The 22271-nt window shown below is 39.8% G+C and overlaps 1 protein-coding gene across 3 annotated transcripts in view; it reads right to left on the bottom strand.

The window, feature by feature from the left end:
* The window catches only part of sik3 (SIK family kinase 3), a 123710-nt gene that overhangs the window by 52057 nt on the left and 49382 nt on the right, over positions 1 to 22271 (bottom strand). For all 3 annotated transcript variants that reach the window (XR_004560022.1, XM_034167906.1, XM_034167905.1), the window contains exons 2-6: positions 9362 to 9478; positions 3763 to 3826; positions 1161 to 1322; positions 957 to 1081; positions 536 to 659 (exon numbers count right to left, since the gene is read on the bottom strand). Coding sequence is in view for 2 of the 3 variants with exons in the window: in XM_034167906.1 (XP_034023797.1) it covers positions 536 to 659; positions 957 to 1081; positions 1161 to 1322; positions 3763 to 3826; positions 9362 to 9478 (592 nt within the window). In the remaining variant the exon portion in view is untranslated. The remainder of the gene's footprint in view (positions 1 to 535; positions 660 to 956; positions 1082 to 1160; positions 1323 to 3762; positions 3827 to 9361; positions 9479 to 22271) is intronic.

Raw genomic sequence — 22271 nt, 5'->3', positions numbered from 1 at the left:
AAGTTTATCAAGCCGGGCTGAATGGTTTGTTCTGAAAGGCCCACACTCCACCCAGGAATTCTCTGCCTTGTTCGTGCCAGCTGTCCCCAGATGTGGTCAAATCCCACGATATCACATAGGAGTCCAAACGAGACTGCGCTGCCCTACTGATCTAACGTAACACATTATATTTACAGTCATAACACATACACACATATATAGGTAACTGACGTTGTGTTGCATGGAACATACTCTCAGCCAACAGAGGATGGATAAAATAACAGCAGTCTGAATATTTTGATACTTTTTCCACCACTGTGTTTTGTCAACAATGAAATCGAATAAACAACATATCCAAGCTGAACAGTGATGCTGCCAACTTTCAATCAACCACTACTGCACCAGGATTTCATAATTAAAGGAGTATCGCTTGCTAGACACTGAAGTGGAACCAAAGTTGGTGAATAAAATATTGTATTATGTAGGGTCTGTTATCAAGGAGAAAGTAAAAGGGAAACACAGAGTGAAAACTGACATTTTATCTTGAGAGCCATACCTGTGGACATGAAGAAGGGGATGCGAAACTTGCCACTGAGCACGCGGGCCCGTAAATTCTGAAGAGTGCTGCCATCAAAAGGCAGAGCTCCACACACCAACACGTACAACACCACACCTAAGCTCTGTACAGAAAGAACAAGACAGAAGTGACAGACGTGTGACAGGTGTCCAATGTCAGATCGTGTTGTCCTTCGAATGTGAAACTTTACTGCATATGTAATTCTTTGAAGCAAACCATTTTTACATTCAGTAAATCTCAGCAACCACATTATAGCCAACTTTGCTTTCATACTCCTGCCACCACCCCAGTAGCATGCCAACTAAGATCATGAGCAAGTTTCCTGCCATGCAAACTGCAATTGGTAAACACCATTAAACCATTCACCGCAGCCTAGGGGTATACCTGAAGTTGCACTCACCCATATATCTACTTTAGGTCCGTCATACTCCTTGCCCTCAAAGAGTTCTGGGGCGGCATATGGAGGGCTACCACACCACGTTTTCAACAACTGGCCTCTTGAAAAAAGGTTACTGAAACCAAAATCTGAGAGAAATTAAGGGAAAAAGTTTAGGAAATCCCAGAGCATTCCACAATCCATATATTCAAAAGTGCAGAGACAAACCTGCAATTTTGATGTTGAGGTTGTGATCGAGAAGCAGATTTTCTGCCTTCAAGTCTCTGTGCACAATGCTGCGGCAGTGACAGAAATGAACTGCTGCCACAATCTGCTTGAACTTCTTTCTTGCATCCTTTTCAGCCATACGCCCATGAGCCACCAGGTGATCTACACACACACACACACACACACACACACACACACACACACACACACACACACACACACACCACACACACACGTGAAGTCCACTGTATCTGTCATTTATTGTACTGTATATGTAGTGCATGCATAGTATTTTATATAACACCCAAATAGATCTTTGTTATTTGATTGGCTATAGGTGATGTGGCATTTCATTTATGGCAATAAATGAAAAATCATTAACATCATGAAATATTTTTTTTTTACTTTTTTAAACAATTTAAATTATTTCAAGCTATTTGAATTCTTTTGTGATGTAACTGTGCAATTATGCACTGTTGCCCAATTTTTCCATAAATTGTGATATTTCCTGAAGGCATGATACTGAGCAATGACCTAGACTATGGTAGTTGAGAAAAATGGTAGTACACACAGCAGAACATCTCATCCTTAGATGTGTCATATTTTAACCACAAACTCCTGCTTCAATTCACCCTTAAATGTCCATGTACTTTTTCATAGTACACTTGTGTTTCTAGCATAAGTTCTGTAATCACATTAGCAGTTTGAGTGGGCATGTTAAACTCGTAACTAAGTTGCCTTCACATATGACTAGCTACTAGCCAACTAGTGACAAGTATAGTACATGCAAAACTGCAATGTTATTATACAGTTTTTGTAGTATTTTGAACTAAAACGTGTTAAGAATTGGGATGTTTATGAACATGTAAGTAATGCTGTAGTTGTGAAGGCTTGCGGTATGGGGTTCACAGAGGGCCACGCACATGGGGTATTTGCTGGCTACAGGTCTTTTTGTGGTCACAACTTACCAGGCCATGGTCAAAGGGAAACCCAAGGATTTTATTTATTTATTTATTTATTTTGTGAAATCTGGGTTCTACTTTTACATGTATTTGGGTTTTTTTTGTTTGTTTTTTTTTATTCAGGACAAAACCACTACTGCTCTCCACTAAATTCATATGAATTGATTGTTGATGAGAGGCATGTTTGTTTCTCTACATTTTCTGAGGAAAAATACACACATGCCCCTCCGTAGGGATTTTCCCCATGCTACCAAGCACTTTTAATGGCATACTTATTCAGGTGTGACAAGACGTGGTTTACTTTGAGGTTTATAGCTCACCCCATAGAACGACATACAGCTGTTTAGCCCATGGACACTTTAAATTCTAATTCAGTAGTGGACCGATTACCATCATTTGTCCCAAATAAAAAGCAAACCCAAAAAACATTTAATAACAGAGTTCAGGTGGAAAAATCCCTTAATTCATCTTTAATGATAAAGCTTGATTATGAAAATATTAAGATGAAATTGTTATATCCTTGAGAAAATGGAGTTTAAGAAAGATGTCTTAATTTTATCAGAATGTAGATAAAATCCAAACAAGATAACATTGCAGCAAACATTCTCTGCCTTTTTATGTAGGGAATCATGAAAAGCGAAGCACTGCACAGCCTTTTATTCATGCATGATTTGAGATGTTCTTATCAAATTTCATCAAGTAATTAGTGCAGTTGTCTATCCTATTGTTCATGTTTACAGCACCCATCAATGGACTAAGTTAAGGCCCCCTGACACTTGCATGACTTTGATCCGCGCACTTCCACGCGTTCTGCCATGCACGAGAGTAAACTCGTCTCAAACTCACTGTAAACCGTTGCAAACTGTGCGCGGCTTCATGCACACATACAAAGAAAATTTTTAAACATTCAAAATCTCCATCACGCATTAATTACGTGAACCTCAAGTGAACATTGCGCAAACAAGTCAAAAACACTGCGTGAATGCGTGTGATTGCGTCAGCACACCTCACCAGAGCGTAGCTCATCTGATAGATTATGAGATGTTAAATCTATCACAAACGTACTTTTACAGCTACTTATAAGAAGGAATGAACATGCAACTGGTTTACCAAGCTATTACAATATAAACATTACAAATACTTACCTTTTAGACGGTTCCAATGCATTCGCCACCTCATTAAGTGCACGTGCATGAGAGAGAGAGAAAAGTGGCAGCTCGAATAATCCTCTGTAATTTCCAGAAGCAATTAAAGGCATTTTCAACAGCTAGCAAGGAGAGAAAATGATTAATCCGCGACAAAATAATTATTTTATATACGCAGCGCCCAGCACACAACGCGCGGCATCCAGTGGAACAAAGAAGTGCATGCAAGTCACAACGAAGTGCATGCAAGTGCGCAGATCAGTCATGCAGGTGTCAGGGGGCCTTTAACCCCCTACCACCTGCCTCATTTTGGCTTGGCAGTATCTCACAAAGAAAAAGTGAAATTTCCCACTGATGGAATATACAGGCTTAATTAACCTTGTGTGGTTGCATATATTTGGGATTTTTGCTTAATGAAGTCTGACACAAAACTGGATCATAAAAACATACGACAAAAACAATCTACATCAATACAATTGTGTTGAACTCCCTTACCGAATATCTCACCACCGCTAGCATACTCTGTCACCAGATATATCATCCTTTCAGTCTCCATCACCTAAACACATAAAATACATATAGAAACAAATATGTATTAACATTTGGGACCTCTGACAGGGACATGTCTGGTGGTAGGTGGTGTAGCTGTTACACAACAGAGTGAGTAAGCAGCTTTTACTAAGGAACAGAGAACAATGCTCAGAGTACAGTTAAATAAAAATGTGTGGGGAATAATGCAAAGGCATTCAATTATAATGTAACTACTGGGGATAGTTGACATGTTGCAATAATGGGCATGTGAGTTTTGATGTTTGAATCCTCACAATGATGGAAAAATAATCATTTACTACCAAGTGTCACCAGAGAAAGGTTCAAAACCTTGAAACAACTGTTAATGTACTGGTTAGGCCTTCAAATACACAACTACAAAAGCAAAAATAATCAACCGCTTATTCTAAAATAAAATAATACGTACATGAAGACAAAGAAGAAGAAGAAAAAAATCCCACCCAAAGAAAATCTAAGCATATTCAGCTCTGGTACTGCCTGCACTGTCTTCTTCACCTCTCTGCGACACTCTCCATTACTTTGGACAGCTCATCATACTTAAATTTATCTATCTTAACCACCTCTTCTCTGTACAACCACACAACTCCTCCTTGCTCTTTCCTCATTCACACACATGCACTCCGTCATGCTCCTACAGACTTTCATTTCCCTTGTCTCCACAGCATATCTCCACCTCTCCAGGCTAGTTTCCACTTACTCCATCCTCTCATTACAGAACACAGTATCATCTGCAAACACCATAGTCCATGACACTCCTGTCTGATCTCGGCTGTCAACCTGTCCACACATGCACACACAAATGTCATAATATTGATCTTTCAATGTCATTCAATGGATCATTTTCTGGAAAAGAATGATTGTGCAACATAACATTTTATTGGAAGAAAAAAATAACTTTGTGCACAAGTTTTATTTTGGGTTTCCTGAAATTAATGGCAGCATAAAACTTGACAGTACAACGTCATAACTATACATGCACAATATATAATTCAGTGATGCTAAAAGTTCCAAAATGTCATAATTTGCCAAGGCCTCTTAACTTCATTATAGTGATCATGACTAACTACAGCTGGTAGTTTCTGCCTGCAAATACCTGTGCATCGGTCAGTCCAATGAGTGCTTGTTGCACTCATTGGACTGACCGATGCACAGCTCTTACATGATGTGAGAAAGACTGCAGGGTTACACAAGTCAGGAATATCTTTTGGGGCCACAAATAATCTGTGGAAACAACTGTATGCACAGTGTTTCAACTGTATGCACAGTGTTTCACTTTTTCCACATTTTGTTATGTTACAGCCTTACTCCAAAATGGACTAAATTCATTTTCTCCTCAAACGTCAACTCACAACACCACATAATGACAACATAAAAAAGTTGTTTTTTTTTTGTTTGTTTTGCAAATTTATTAAATATAAACTAAGAAATCGCATGTGCATAAGTATTCACACCATTTGCTCAGTATGTTGTTGATGCATCTTTGGCAGCAATTACAGCCTCAAATCCTCTTGAATATGATGCCACAAGCTTGGTGCACCTATCCTTGGGCAGTTTTTCCCATTCCATTTTGCAGCACCTCTCAATGTCCTCAGGCTGGATGGGGAGCGTCTGTGCACAGTCATTTTCAGATCTCTCGAGAGATGTTTGATCGAATTCAGGTCTGGGCTCTGGCTGAGCCACTCAAGGACATTCACAGAATTGTCCTGAAGCCACTCCTTTGATATATTGGCTGTGTGCTTACGGTAAATTTCCTGCTGAAAGATGAACGGTCAGCCCAGTCTGAGGCCAAGAGCGCTGTGGAGCAGGTTTTCATCCAGGATGTCTCTGTGCATTGCTGCATTCCTTTTTCCCCTCAATCCTGACTAGTCTCCCCGTTCCTGTTACTGAAAAACATCCCCACAGCATGATGCTGCCACTACCGTGTTTCACTGTACGGATGGTGCCTGGTTTCTTCCAAACATGACACCTGTCATTCGTGCTAAAGATTTCAAGTTTTGTCTCATCTGACCAGAGAATTTTGTTTCTCATGGTCTGAGAGTCCATCAGGTGCCTTTTGGCAAACTCTAGGTGGGCTGCCATGTGCCTTTTGTTAAGGAGTGGCTTCCGTCTTTTCACTCTACCATACAGACCTGAGTAGTGCATTGCTGCAGAGATGGTTGTCCTTTTGGAAGGTTCTCTCTCCACAGAGGAATGCTGGATCTCTGAAAGAGTGACCATTGAGTTCTTGGTCACCTCCGCGACTAAGGCCCTTCTCCCCCAATCCCTCAGTTTAGATGGGCGGCCAGCTCTGGGAAGAGTCCTAGTGGATTTGAACTTCTTCCATTTAAGGATGATGGAGGCCACTGTGCTCACTGAGACCTTCAAAGCGGCAGAAATGTTCTGTACCCTTCCCCAGATTTGTGCCTTGAGACAACCCTATCTCAGAGGTTTACAGACAATTCCTTTGACTTCATGCTTGGTTTGTGCTCTGATATGCACTGTCAAATGTGTGACCTTATATGTAGACAGGTGTGTGCATTTCAAAATTTTCCAACAGGTGGACTCCAAATCACCTTTAGGAACATCTCAATCAGTGGAAACAGAATGCACTTGAGCTTCATGGCAAAGGCTGCGAATACTTAGGTACATGTGATTTCTTAAGTTATTTTATCTTTCATAAATTTGCAAAAATAAATAAATAAATACAGGACCCCCCCTTCCCCAAACCTTTTTTTTTTTTTCCACTTTCACATTATGGGGTATTGTGTGGAGAATTTTGAGGGGAAAAAATTTATTTCTTCCATTTTGGAATAAGGTTGTAACATAAAATATGGAAACAGTAAAGCGTTCTGAATCCTTTCGAGATGCACTGCAAGCATAAGATATTGAGAGTTGTGGCCACTTTGCCAGTGTTTGGAAGAAGAATGACCACCATGAATTAAAAAGAAACTGGTTCAAGATGGTCAAAAACAACCCAGGAACCATCAAGACACAGGAACGCCACTGGAATTGGAAGATGCTGCAACAACAGTGTCACAGTCTACAGTCAAGCAAGTTTTCCATCATCACTGGGTGAGAGGCTTCCATCCAAGAAAAATATGTCTTTTTACCTACCAAAGTTGATAACAAACAGAAATTAAAATCTAAATTAAGGCAGTAAGGTGTTTCATCAAATAGCCTCCTTGAACTGTTATTAACAGTCAAAAGCTCTCAATTTGAGGACGACAGAATGAAGCACCAGACTAGGGATGGGTATCAAGAACCGGTTCCTTTTGGGTATCGTTAAGAAATGATTTGATCCACCAACATCAATAACCTTTTAGCCTAACGATTCCCTTATCGGTCCATCACAGTGGCCGTTGTTTTTGGGGGTGTTTGTCAGGAAAATGATCATTTCTCTACATTGATTACAGACCCTGCAGCGGGTCTGTAATCAACTTTTCTGCAGCATGGCTTTGCTTTGAACCTTGAACCAATCGAAGCAGTGATTCGCAGATCAAAGTAGTGCTTCAATCTACTGCTTCGTTGATTCATTGTTTTATTTCGCTTAATCTTAATTTTCCCCCGCTAAAACCCTAAAGAGCACATGTCTGTGAGTAATATTTACCTTTATGTTAAACCGACCTGTTATGGTCTTCTGAAACAGTTGGTAGATGTATTTAATAACTTAAAAACGGGACCGATGCCAACACATTAGCAGGTCTATGGCATTTTCAATGTTAAAGTTAGCATTAAGCTGTTGCAGCTGTCAGCACGTTTGTGTGCATTTCTTTTCTGTATAATAATTAATGGCTCAGCGTTTGTTGTCGTAAAAGAGTCAAATGTATTACAAATTGTATTTTTTTTTAATTTATTTTTGTTTATATATTAATAATAATAGCAACAACAACAATAATAGTAATAATAACTAATAATGCTACAATACAATTTTAGAGAAAGAGACAAAAAGAACCTGATTAAAAACACAACAGAAAATATAAAACCAACTAACAATGAACATAAATAAATAAATACCTGCTTCCTGTGAACAACTAGTGACTCTTACACCTCCACTTCATCACTGTTTTATTTAAGTTTAATGACAATTTGTTTTGGTCAAACTATATTTTCAATTTGTTAATTTCTTCAGTGAATTTCTCCAGAACTATCTGCCAAGCTAGAAAACTGCTGCATCCTAGTAAGAGCAGAATACTACTGGAATGAATCTGAATAAAGAAAGTTGGGGTTTTTTTTCTCACCAAAATGGATGCTGCACTCACTGCAGTTTATTGTCTGGAATAGGCCCAGATTGCATTTCAGAGCTTCTAGAATTCAAACATTTTGGTGATGGTGGTGGTGGGTAATTTTGGGTTACAGCTTTTTTTTGGTTTTCACCACTTTCATCCGTGAATATGTCAATCTTAAGTCACTTTTGTGCGGATTAAAGTCACTAACTGTCTTGTTGCAAGAAAGAAATGTTCTCCATTCTGTTCACACAGCTCCAAACGCTGTGCAGCTCTCTGCCAAGTCAAGTAAGAACGATACAGTCCAGTCAGAATTAATAACTTCAAAGTGAAACGCTTAAATCAACTGACACTTCTTTCCAAATGTTGTAATACAAACAAACTGCAATCGATCAAAACGTTTTTTTCCCTCCCAAAATGAGACGTCTCGCGCTGACGTGCAGCAGCCGGCTGAGCTCAGCTCAGAGGTATGGAGAGACATTCATGCCAAAATGTCTGAAAGGAAATGCTTTTGACAGAAACTACAGATTTTATTTATTTTTATTTATGTCCAGAGATCAAGGGTCCAGTGACCAATTTCATATTTATTTACTTTAAGACTCAATAAAATACATAGAAAACCTGTAAAGCCTACTTTTAGTACACAGAAAATTTTCAAGAGGTATCGATAAGGGAATCAATAAGGGATTGGATCGATAAGCAGAATCGATAATGGTATTGATAGATAAAATCTTATCAATACCCACCCCTACACCAGACCAATAGTTCGATGCAGACACTTGAGACACACAAGTCTTATGTAATGGTACTGGAATTTTTCTGTTGAACCATGTTGCTCCCGGTGTGTAGTGAGCAAACTGTATGGCAGCACCCTGACATCGGGGTGAATGTGAGGCATTATTGTGAAGTGCTTTGAGCGTCTGATGTAGAACACTATATAAATGCAGTCCATATACCATTTACCATGTTGACATTATTTATTCTGCAGATACACATTAGGAACAAAAATCATAAATGGATTCCAAGCATGCCACAAAAGAAAGAAAAAAAATTAGTGTGTTTATTCATGTAATTTGGCCCTTCTCATAAGAGGCTGCTTTGTCCCACCCAATCGAGCACTTGCTGTCTGAAGAAACAAACATACAGTGGCATTCCAACTTAATTTGGCATTTCTCACACAAACTCGATTTGTTGACGTTATGTGTGCGCCTTTAGTTTGGACACTGACATCAGATGGTTATCAGGTTTTAGTTTACAGTTTGCATTCATTTCTTATTTGACCTTGTCTCTAAAGTGCAAGACCGATGGGTGAATAAACATACCTGATAAAGGCGGATGATGTGAGGGTGCTTCAACAACTTCATAATTTGGACTTCTCTGAAGATCTTTTTCAGGTTCTCGTCATCCAGCTGGGTTTTATCCACTATTTTAATCGCCACCTGGAAGCAGAGAAACAGAAGGATAGAGAAAAATGGATGGAGTTAAAGGATGAAAGACATAAAACAACTGAACAAAAGACTGTTTAATGATGAACAAGAAGACAGAAACTAAAAATAAACATCTTAAGCCTTTCAATATATTTAACCACTCTCGGGTGTTAAAACCAGTCAATACACTGTCATTTGTGACATTTTGGTGACAATTCCAGGCCATTCGCAGTGTCCCTGCAATACTGTGATGATGATGCTGTAATCTTACGGGAGTGGCGAAAATAAAAAAGGTTAAGGTGAGAATATGAGTGAAAGGTAAATCCACAGCAAGCATTGCAATTATTTATAATGAGTTGGAAAGGATTACAATGATAAAAGAGATATTACCAATTCATTCACTGAATTCTAGCTTCTGTGGTTAATCTGGCCGAAGCCATGACCTTCAGCTATGAGCATGTCTCTTGCGTAACTACAGAGTTGACAACAATGACTCTGGCAGTGTGTACAGTGATGATCTGTGACAGGAGCTTTGGAGTGCCACTTAGGAATGGGTGGGCCCTTTTATTAACTAAATCAAGACAACCAAATGGGCTTGCCCAAAAAGAACAGCATCTGCCAAAAATAGATGTGCGAGTGCAGCGTGTCTGAGAAAAAAAAAAAATTAAAAGCATGCATCCTCTATAGCAAACCCCAAATCATCCCATTACCCAAAACACTGTTGTATGGCATCCTGCCCTCCCCCTTTCCTGTTAACAGATACAGAGATCTGCCATCCAATGCCCGACAGGGCTGGCTTCCTGTTGTAGACAGGCATCGGAAATGAGGAACAACAAAGACAGGGTTCCTAAGAGAGCAGAGAGGCACATCTAACAGTGGCATTGATCCAGAGCACACAGTGTGCGTGTTCATGTAATTTTCCTTCAAGGGCACTGAGCAGTCCTGGCCAAAACTGTGTAAACATGTAGTAGTCAAAAGCCATTTAATTGTTTAATAATGCCACTAAAGCTGAAATGATAAATGACTGATGAAACAATTAGTATGTTCACACAATTTTAATCACCAATAATACCAATAATAAGCTAAATAAAGAAATGTATTAAACATCAAATACATCTTTCCAGCTCCTCACATATACCAATGTGGTGTTTCCTATATAGCTGGACTAGTGGCCTGACTAAGTACCCAATTTAAATTTTGAAGGCTTTTTAAAAACAAACAGACAAAAGTGCAGTTATCTCCCTTCGAACATGTCGGAGTGGAATAACTTTCCTTCATTCACATGGTATAATACCATACCATGACCTGGAGTCAAAGGAGTCAAAGGGGGAGTCAAAGGAGGTCAAAGGAGTTTCAGTCTTTTGTTCATGGTAATGAGTCATTCACGTCATCAAGGGAGACGTCAGAAAGGCATCCATCCCATCATTAGAGGGACAGCTGTCCTGCCATTAGGTGTGCTAACTACAGCACAATAGTTGCTAATTAGAGCTATTGTTTAGTCACTAGCCTATAGCAGTCTGCCTCTCAGTAGGAGGGGTCTGGTTAGGTTTAAAACTCCAGGTTTTGTTGGCTTCTGTTTTATTCTTCTCTACAAGAGTCAGACAGAAGTCAGACTTCCAGAGCAAGAATTTTAGCTGAGGAAGCTTCTGCGATTTGAAGCGAAACGTGCTTGCATCAAGCAACCCAGTCCAGTCGAAGATTCAAGCTTCTCTACTAAGGAGCAGAAGTGGTGAAAGTAGATGAGTTTAAATATTTGGGATCAACTGTTCAAAGTAATGGAGAGTGTGGTAAAGAGGTGAAGAAGAGAGTGCAGGCAGGGTGGAGTGGGTGGTGAAAGGTGGCAGGAGTGATTTGCGACCGAAGAATATTAGCAAGAGTGAAGGGGAAAGTTTACAAGACAGTAGTGAGACCAGCTATGTTGTACGGCTTAGAGACGGTGGCACAAAAGACAGGAGGCAGAGCTGGAGGTGGCAGAGCGAAGATGTGAGATTCTCTCTTGGGAGTAACAAGAATGGACAAGTTTAGGAAAGAACAGAGGGACAGCTCAGGTGGGACGGTTTGGAGACAAAGTCAGAGAGGCGCGACTGAGATGGTTTGGACATGTGCAGAGGAGGGACCCAGGGTATATAGGGAGAAGGATGCTGAGGATGGAGCCACCAGGCAGGAGGAGAAGAGGGAGGCCAAAGAGGAGGTTCTGGATGTGTGAAGGAGGACATGCAGGTGGTTGGTGTGACAGAGGAAGATACAAAGGGCAGGGTGAGATGGAAACGACTGATCTGCTGTGGCGACCCCTAACGGGAACAGCCGAAAGACAAAGAAGAAGATTCAGGTACCGACACACACTTTGAGATTTTGGTGCTGGATAGCTGTGCATTATTTCCATTCTTCTATGTTTTAAAGGACATGTTGTACTGAAATCAGAACATTTCTGTGTTTCCGACAGCGTCGCTTAGAGGAAAGCGCGCGCTTGAATGCTGACAACGTTAAAAATGGAACCACAGATTAATTACAAAGTTTATATAAGTGTGATGTGGTGTTATGATGACTCCTTTTTTTTTTTAACTTAATTTCGATGCAGTCACGGTAAAAGCAGCCGCTTTCCACTGTGCAAAAACTTAGTGCGCGTGCACATTGCGCGAGTGCGGTGCACGCTGCTCCGTTACAGAACAGTCACATGTCAAGACAGACACTCAAAGTAAAATAAAAATATAGCCCATCAGCTTCACTGAAAAGAAAAAAAAACCTGAACAGTCATCCACTTGTGATTTCCAAAGTCCACTCCACCAAAGAAGTCCCCACGGACGGATCGCGCGCGATCACCAGCCGGTTTTGTGGAGATCCTCACAAAGTTCTCTCACGATTAGACAGAAAGTCCATTATGTCCTGAAAATAGCATATTCCAACCACCAACCAACCAACTCAATGTAAAAAAAAAAAAAAAAAAAAAAAAAAATCCATCTGTGGGTCCAGCCTGCAAAGAAACCATGTCATGGAGACACTCTACGTGCACGCTCACGGCAGGGCTAAAATAGTGTCCAGCGATACAAACGGCAGTGTCACCACACATTAGAATCCAAAATCTGACAGCCTCTGAAAAAATTAAGAATTTGGGGTGAAGTGTTTCGCCTCCTGTCTCTCTGTACAGCCTCTGTAAAGCCGAAGCTTTACTTTCAAATGAAAGCTCACAAGCTTCACTATCGAACAAAGCAGTGTTCATTTCTTCACTGTGTCAGCCTGCTGTTTCTGCTTTTCCTAAAATGTACATCACATGCTGAGAAATGCCGACAAATGCAGAGTAAAATACAGAGTAATAAGACGTTTTCTAGAAATGCACCTGCTGACTCGGGGAGGAAAGCTGGACCTTTGTTTTTCCAATTTTTTTTGACAGTATAGAGGGGTGTAAAAATCTGAACCACAAGGACAAGGTGAGATTTTCACAATTTGAAGTGAATGCCCCCAGTTTGGTGATATTGTGACTTGGGAATTCAAACTTTTCAAACTGAAAACAAAGAAAAAGTGTAAAAAGTCTGGAATCTCCCACATTTTAAATAGTCTTTCTGTACATTGTTTTTTCTTTCAAATAAGTTTATTGTACATTTGTTGCATACAACTAATCAACAATTCAGCACAAAATCAGACCAGAAACAGTACTAAAATATTTTCATTTTTGTCTTTGGGCTTCAGGACACAAGGTCAGCTAGGACACCAAGTGGAAGCGTTGCGCACAGTGATAGTTCCCAACAGCACCGCCATACTAAAAATTTCTAGGAAGAACCTTGTAAATAAAGAAATATGGGAGAAAATGAATGCATAAAGCAGAAGAAAACTACAGTAAATCTTGCATGTAATGGATTCAGGTGCAGCAGCGAATTTTGTTCATTATAATCGAAATCCTTTATACACATAAATCATTATAAATCATTGGTTGTTTCGATCAGCAATTTCAGTTAAATATATCATATAGCAGACAAACAGTGATATTTGAGAAGTGCAATGACGTTTAATAGAGGTGCACCGATCATTATCGGCCGATCACGCCTTGTTCGGTTTGATCGGTGATCGGCAAAATGCGCCGATCAAAAGGCCCGATCACAACAGTGCAGGCAGTAGCGCAGGGAGCGCTTGGTGTGTTTGTCAGGAAAATGATCATTTCTCTACATTGATTACAGACCCTGCAGCGGGTCCGTGATCAACTTTTCTGCAGCGTGGCTTTGCTCTGAACCTTGAACCAATCGAACCAGTGGTTCGCAGATTGAAGCAATGCTTCGAGCCTGTTGCTTCGTTTATACTTTCTTTCTTTCGCTTAATTTTCCCCCGCTAAAACCCTAAAGAGCATACGTCTGAGAGTATTATTTACCTTTTCTATGTTAAACCGACCTGTTATGGTCTTCTGAAACAGTTGATAGATGTATTTTATAACTTAAAAACGGGAGCGATGCTAACGCGTTAGCATGTCTATGGCATTTTCAATGTTAAAAGTTAGCATTACACATTTGCAGCTGTCATCACGTTCGGGTGCATTTGTTTTCAAATTGTAATATTTATTAAATTTATTTTTGTTTATATATTAATAATCTAATGCTTATTATATACAATTTTAGAGAAAGACAAAAAGAACCTGAATAGAAACAACACAAAATATAAACGCAACTAACAATGAACATACATAAATAAATAAATACATACATACATACATACATACAGAAATAAATAAGTGTTTCTTGTGAATACCTAGTGACTCTTACACCTCCATTTCATCCCTGTCTTATTTAAGTTTAATGACAGTTTGTTTCGGTCAAACCATATTTTCAGTGTGTTAATTCTTCAGTTGATTTCCTCCAGAACTATCTGCCAAACTAGGAAAACTGCTACATCCTAGTAAGAGCAGAATACTACTGGAATGAATTTGAGTAAGTTTTTTTTTTCCCCCTCACTAAATGGATGCTGCACTCACTCCAGTTTATCGTCTGGAATAGTCCCAGATTGCATTTCAGAGCTTCTAGAATTCAAAGATTTTCGTGCACGTGGTATTGGTGGGTAATTTTGGGTTTCAGCTTCTTCTTTTTTTTCTCACCACTTTCATCCCTGACTATGTCAATCGTGAGTCACGTTTGTGCGGATTAAAGTTACTAACTGGGACTCCTGTCTTGTTGCGAGAAAGAAACGAGAATTGTCCTCCGTTCTGTTCACACAGCTCCAAACGCTGCGCGGCTCTCTGACGAGTCAAGTTATAACGATAGAGTCCAGTCTGAATTAATAACTTCAAAGTGAAACACCGTTTTGTTTATTTTTGTTTTTGCTTTCCTCTGTGACGTAAACTCATTTTGACTTCTGATATGAGCTGGACGGACAAGGAGAGCAGTCGCCATCATCTAATGTAGTCCATGTCCGTCCAGCTCATATCAGAAGGCAAAATGAGTCAAATGGCTCTGAGAGATCTAAATAGACTGCTGTGTAATGAATGGAACCACACTGCCATCTAGTGGATATCCAGTGTGCGTGAGTGTCTATTTGTGAATCAGTAGGCATTTGTTTGTGGATCTGTGGATTTCGCGAAAAGAATGTCTCAAAATTACGTCACAGAGGAAAGCGATGAATGCATGTAATTTGTGATCCACAAATGCTGAAACTCAATTCACAAATACATTTCCAGTTTTACAAATGTAATTTTTTTTTCTTTTTTTCTTTTTTTTTTTTTTTACAAATTAAGTTTTATATTTGCAAATACAACATTATTTGCAAAGACCAATTTACAAGTTACAAATATGAAATTTGCATTTGTGGATATCTGAACACATTTGCAAATTAATGATTATTTGTAGCCCACCCTGTGTGCATTTACAATATTAATGAGACAATTTTAACCCCCATAGAATGAGGGCTGTATTTTACATTCTCAATGTATTCTCTGTAGGCTGTAACCTGAGCAACATGAAACATGGGAAAAAAAGCTTGCTGGTAGAACAAAGTCAATGTAATAAAACAAAAGTTGGCAGTTTATTCTAGTGTCTTTATTTGAATGCATGTTTGTTTTCATCATTAAGTCTTAATGCAAAAATAGTCCTATACATTACACCTATATTCTTATTTTGGGTGTGATCCCAATATGTACTTGATCGGTATCAGCCTTGATCGGTATCGGCCGATCAAAATTTCAGTGATCGGTGATCGGCCTAAAAAAATCCTGATCGCTGCACCTCTAATGTTTAATGGATTTACAGAAAGTGTGCAATAATTCTTTAAAAAAAAATAGGTAGGTGCATAAATTTGGGCACCCCAACAGAAAAAAAAAAAAAATACACCAATATTTAGTAGATACTCCTTTTGCAGAAATAACAGCCTCTAAGTGCTTCCTATAGCTTCCAGTGAGAGTCTGGATTCTGGTTGAAGGTATTTTGGACCATTCTTCTTTACAAAACATCTCAGGTTTGTTGGTTTCCGAGCATGGACAGCCCACTTAAAATCACACCACAGATTTTCAATAATATTCAGGTCTGGGGACTGAGATGGCCATTCTGCATGAATGCCTTAGTAGATTTTGAGCAGTGTTTAGGGTCGTCTTGTTGAAAGATCCAGCCCCGGCGCAACTTCAACTTTGTCACTGATTATGAACACTGTTCTCAAAAATCTCCTGATATTGAGTGGAATCCATGTGACCCTCAACTTTAACAAGATTCCCAGGACCTGCACTGGCCGCACAGCACCACAGCATGATGGAACCACATCCAAATTTTACTGTAGGTAAAAAGTGTTCTTTTTCAGTCATGCATACCGCCCCTTGTTATGTCCAAATAATTCAATTTTAGTTTCATCAGTCCACAGCACCTTATTCCAAACTGAGGCTGTGCTTTAGCATACCTCAAGCGACTCTATGGCGTGTACACAGAAAAGGCTTCCTCTGCATTACAGCATCATACAGCATCTCTTTGTGCAAAGTGCGCTGTACAGTTCAACGATGCACAGAGACACTATCTGCGGCAAAATCATGTTGTAGGTCTTTGGAGCAGGTCTATGGGTCGACTATGACTGTTCTTACATCCTTCGCTTCAACTTATCTGAGATTTTTCTTGGCCCTGCCACCTCGGGCCTTAACTAGTACTGTGCCTGCGGTCTTCCATTTCCTCACTATGTTCCTTACAGTGGAAACTGACAGCTGAATCTCTGAGACAGCTTTTTGTATCCTTCCCCTAATCCATGTGTTGAGCAATCTTTGTTTTCAGGTTATTTGAGAGTTGTTTAGAGGCATCCATGTTGCCACTCATTAGAAGAGATGCAAAGAGGAGAAACATTTGCAAACGGCCACCTTAAATACCCTTTCTCATGATTGGATTTACCTGTGTAAGGAGGTCAAGGGTCAATGAGCCTTACCAAACTAATTTTGTGTTCCAATAATTAGTGCTAAATGTATTTAAATCAATTAAAAGGGTGTCCAAATTTATGTACCTGCCTAACATTGTGTTCATCTGCAATATGATATATTTTACTGAAATTTCTGATCCAGAGAACTAATGATTTATAAAGGAAAATCATGAAAATTATCAGGGGTTTTGCATACAACTGTATGCTTCTCTAGCTCCGTGACCCTGTAATGATGTCGAGATGCTTGTTGGTAAATGGTAAATGGACTGCATTTATAGAGCGTTTTTCTATCTGTATCAGATGCTCAAAGTGCTTTACGATAATGCCTCACATTCACCCCGATGTCAGGGTGCTGCCATACAAGGAGCTCACTACACACTGGAAGCAACTTGGAGATTAAGGATCTTGCTCAAGTGCCCTTAGTGATTTTCCTGGTCAGGCTAGGATTTGAACCAAGGATCCTCTGGTCTCAAGCCCAACACTTAACCACTAAACCATCACCTCCCCCTCATTACTGTTTAAAGTTCTTTTTTTCGCAGAAACAGTGGCTTTTTATGGTTTAGATTGTCCCTCGGTTGAGTTCAACTTCTTTATGCAAGCGCGCGCGCACACACGCACACCATATATACATATTCCAGCTCCAAATTTATACTCTCTCAAAGTAAAAAAAAAAAAAAAAAAAATAGAAATAAATAAATATCAAAATAATAATAAATAAATATAAATAAATTTCCTGCTTTTAAATTCAGATAAAACTGAAGTTATTGTACTTGGCCCCACAAATCTTAGAAACATGGTGTCTAACCAGATCCTTACTCTGGATGGCATTACCCTGACCTCCAGTAATACTGTGAGAAATCTTGGAGTCATTTTTGATCAGGATATGTCCTTCAATGCGCATATTAAGCAAATATGTAGGACTGCTTTTTTGCATTTGCGCAATATCTCTAAAATTAGAAAGGTCTTGTCTCAGAGTGATGCTGAAAAGTTAATTCATGCATTTATTTCTTCTAGGCTGGACTAGGGCTGTGCAATTACCAAATTTCGATCGCCGGATATCGATATTTGTATCAAAACAATCTCCAAACTCGTATAACCGAGTGAAACAGATTAAGGGCCTTTCATCAGGCCAATCCGTCAACGTGTCCCAAGACGCATGACGTCAGAATCGACGCTTCGGAAGCGGCAAGGGGGCGGGATTGCTACGTCACACTCTGGCTGTTTCCACAACCTGAAAAAAGTTCAGCAATCGCCTTCTTGAATTTGCATCGCCTGAACCACAAAAAAGCTTTAAAAAACAGCAGTAGAACGATTCTCCCATCACCCTGCTGGGTGAAGCTTTTTTTCAGCTACTTTTCGGAGTGACGCCGAGCTGAGCGAAGAACTGACGACTTGGTGGGATATCGATCGTACCGCGACAGGAGCCAATCCGCACGGAGAAGCCGGCCTTCAGGCATCATTCCTGGAAGAGCAAGGCAGGCAGCCGGGGGTGATGAGCAGGACCCACTCAGTCCGAAATCTCCCACTTTTTGGATATATGCTAAGTCCCAGATTGCCCAACGGAGTTTAGTTCTGCAGCTTTATCGAGGTGAGAATAATGTAAAAATAAAACGTGACATTTACTGAACTGCGTGAAGTTTAATTATCGGCTAACGTTAGCTTAGCCTTTTAGCCACAGTTGATCTGAGTGAATGCTTTCATTTGTAAATGTTCAGTCTTTTTATTTTTTACCAAATAAAGCTACAGCTTTTTTCAGACACCACAACAGCTTAACTTTAAATAACTTATTTTTTCGGGCGTTTTTTTTTTTTCCCCCCATTGTTTTTCCCCATTTTTGTCCCCTTTTTTTATATATAAACTGTTTAGTGTTTCTTTATATTTAAAGAAATATTTTATTTGTCCTAATCAGGAACATTTGCTGTGCAGACAACCAAACTTCCACTGATGAGCTGAACACCACGTCCAGTTGAAAGAAACAGCACCAGAGTTCAAAGCTGCAGAAGAGACCTTCATCTGGTCCCGAGAATTCAGCATAACATCACCTGCTTCTAAATAAAAGGCTCTTTCAACAGCAACTATTTTTATATTTTTAAAAGCTGTTTCATTTATATTTTAACAATAAATGAACGGATAAATTTCTCCAAAAGGAGATAACGAGACGTGGTCAAGGGAATGATGACAAAAACACAAACTAATGAACATAAATTGAAACAAAAACAATGCAGCCGCATTATGTCCTAGTAGCACAAGTCAGGGAGATGCCCAAAGACACTGACCAACTGGTCAGTGACAACAGGGAAGGGAGAGGTAAACAGAAAAATAATATATAATATGATAGTTTTTAATATTTATTTTTATTCATTTTATGTTTTATACAGGTAAGGAACAGTACATTTTCAATTTTGGAGGTTTTGCCACATTGTCTATAACAATTTTTTATTTTATTTTTTTAAGAGAGAGAAATGCTGAATAAATGCATTGTGTAACTAAAAAACAATAATCGTTTGAATAATCGTGATTTCAATATTTACCTAAATAATCGTGATACTGATTTTTTCCATAATCGAGCAGCCCTAGGCTGGACTACTGTAATTCATTATTATCAGGTTGTCCTAAAAGTTCCCTGAAAAGCCTTCAGTTAATTCAAAATGCTGCAGCTAGAGTACTGACAGGGACTAGAAGGACGAGGCATATTTCACCCATATTGGCCTCTCTTCATTGGCTCCCTGTTAATTCCAGAATAGAATTTAAAATTCTTCTTCTTACTTATGTTTTGAATAATCAGGTCCCATCTTATCTTAGGGACCTCATAGTACCATATCACCCCAATAGAGCGCTTCGCTCTTAGACTGCAGGCTTACTTGTAGTTCCTAGGGTTTGTAAGAGTAGAATGGGAGGCAGAGCCTTCAGCTTTCAGGCTCCTCTCCTGTGGAACCAGCTCCCAAATCAGATTAGGGAGACAGACACCCTCTCTACTTTTAAGATTAAGCTTAAAACTTTCCTTTTTGAAAAAGCTTATAGTTAAGGCTGGATCAGGTGACCCTGAACCATCCCCTTAGTTATGCTGCTATAGACTTAGACTGCTGGGGGTTTCCCATGATGCACTGAGTGTTTCTTTTTATTCACCTCTTTTTGCTCTGTATGCACCACTCTGCTTTTAATCATTGGTGATTGATCTCTGCTCTCTTCCACAGCATGTCTTTTTCCTGATTCTCTCCCCTCAGCCCCAACCAGTCCCAGCAGAAGACTACCCCTCCCTGAGTCTGGTTCTGCTGGAGGTTTCTCCCTGTTAAAAGGGAGTTTTTCCTTCCCACTGTCGCCAAGTGCTTGCTCATAGGGGGTCGTTTTGACCGTTGGTTTTTTCTGTAATTTTGTATGGCTTTTGCCTTACAATATAAAGCGCCTTGGGGCAACTTTTTTGTTGTGATTTGGCGCTATATAAATAAAATTGATTTGATTTGAAATCTAGCCATAAAACACAAAAGGGGTAAAATCCTGAGCATGCCAGACTCAACGTCTTAGTGTGAATTATTTTCAAATGTAACTTCATACGATCAAAGAAGCATGCGCATGTGCGCGCGTGTGTGAGATCGCCATGGTTTGCAGCTCTGCCCCTCTCAATCGTGGCACATAAAGTAATGTCCATGAACTCCTGGAAATAATGTATTCTGACTTTTCCAATGCAACAAATCCATCTCTGTGTCCAGGCAGTCTGTTACAAACAGTGTGAGATGTCCCGCATCCATGTACACAGCTTCAGTAACCAGCATTCACACAAACAGCGCGTCACTTTAGGTCCGACACTCTGAAAAAGTTAAGAGTTTCGGGGTGAAGCGGGTCGTCGCCTCTCAGTAAATCCGAGCCATCACTTTCAAACAGCAGCTCAGAAGCTTCATTTTTGGACAGAGCAAATTTGTTTCCCTCTTTCTGTCAGTCATTGGAATGTTTCTGTTTTGCTAATAAGGATGTCACACACTGAAAAATGCAAAGGATTGCCGAGTGAAACGTTTTCCGGGAATGCAGCTGCTAATGCTCAGAGTGAGTGGAATTAAAATACATCAGAGATCACTAATTATAGCACAATGTGTTCAGAGACACTTACAGTCATGAGTACTTTTATGTTGTCTTACTAACTGGGATGTTAAAAACCGTGAGACATGCCCTTTAAATATTTCTCCGTGACCTTGAAATTGACCTCAAGGCCACCATAATTGATTGGTGTCATGGATCATCCAAGTAAACCCTTATGCTAAATACAAACAAAATTGGTCAACTGCTTCTTGAATATCACAATACAAGCAAAATGGCAGACGGACACGCTGGTCACTACATAAAGTTGCGAGTCAAAGTGCTCAATGTCTTGGACTTTTATTTTGAAAAGTCAGGACAAAAGGTATCTTTCCCTTATTGATGCTTGACTGTTAGTTCAGAACCAAGTTTTAATAACATCAGTTCGCACGCCTCTGGTTTTATTTTATCCTGCTTTACCTTTAAGCCCAACTATAAGCCTCAATTGTCAACAACTTCCTGAGTTTTGTAGTGTGATGCAAGTTAACTTTCACAGTCACTTCCATGCTCATCCTCTTGTTTCTTTTCCCTTTGTCCTGCCACAACGGTGAGTGGGAGGTAGAACTAGGTTCCAGCGCTTTCTTAGCCACCGGAAGGTCAAACTAGACTTTACCACATGCATTCTGATGTGCAGGCCAAACACTGCAGACTGGCTTTTCTCATGTTTCTGCTGTGCAATAGCCTATTTGAGCTGTTCATACGCCCAGAGCTTATCATTATCAACCTAACTTTATCCAGTCCCTTATCATGTTTGTTTTATTGCCCAGAGAAAAAGTTTAACTGAAATGCATAAGCAGCTTAGGAGTTAATCATGATATGACCAGTCAAATAAAAACAAAACCCCAATTATCTCTCCTTAAAGACACTGGCTGAAGATGGATAAGGTGATTCCTATACACCCCCCCCCCCCCCCGCACAAATTTCCTTCTTTTCTTGTGTGCTTGGATATGAAACCCCAGTATGTCCATTCACATAAGACCAATGTTTCCACATTCACGAACACAGGTTTTAGCAAACCTTACTAATGACAGACATTTAATCCATTTTGCCCCACTGACAACAATTGTTGCTGAAGTGCATCACTGTCATTTTCTACACACAATAAACGGTTTAAGTTAAGGACACTGTGGACTAGGGTTGGGTATCGAGAACCGGTTCTTTTCGGGTATCGTTAAGAAATGATTTGATCCACCGACATCAATAGACTTTTTGGTTAACAATAACCCTTATCTGTCCTTCAGAGTGGCCGTTGTTTTTGGGGGTGTTTGTCAGGAAAATGATCATGTCTCTACATTGATTACAGTACCCCCGCAGGATCTGTAATCAACCGTTTCTGCAGCGCGGCTCTTCTTTGAAGCAATGAAGCATTGATCCGACC

The sequence above is a fragment of the Thalassophryne amazonica genome, chromosome 4 (assembly GCF_902500255.1).
Source record: "Thalassophryne amazonica chromosome 4, fThaAma1.1, whole genome shotgun sequence".
NCBI classification, from domain to species: domain Eukaryota; kingdom Metazoa; phylum Chordata; class Actinopteri; order Batrachoidiformes; family Batrachoididae; genus Thalassophryne; species Thalassophryne amazonica.
This window is presented reverse-complemented; position numbering and strand designations above follow the sequence as displayed.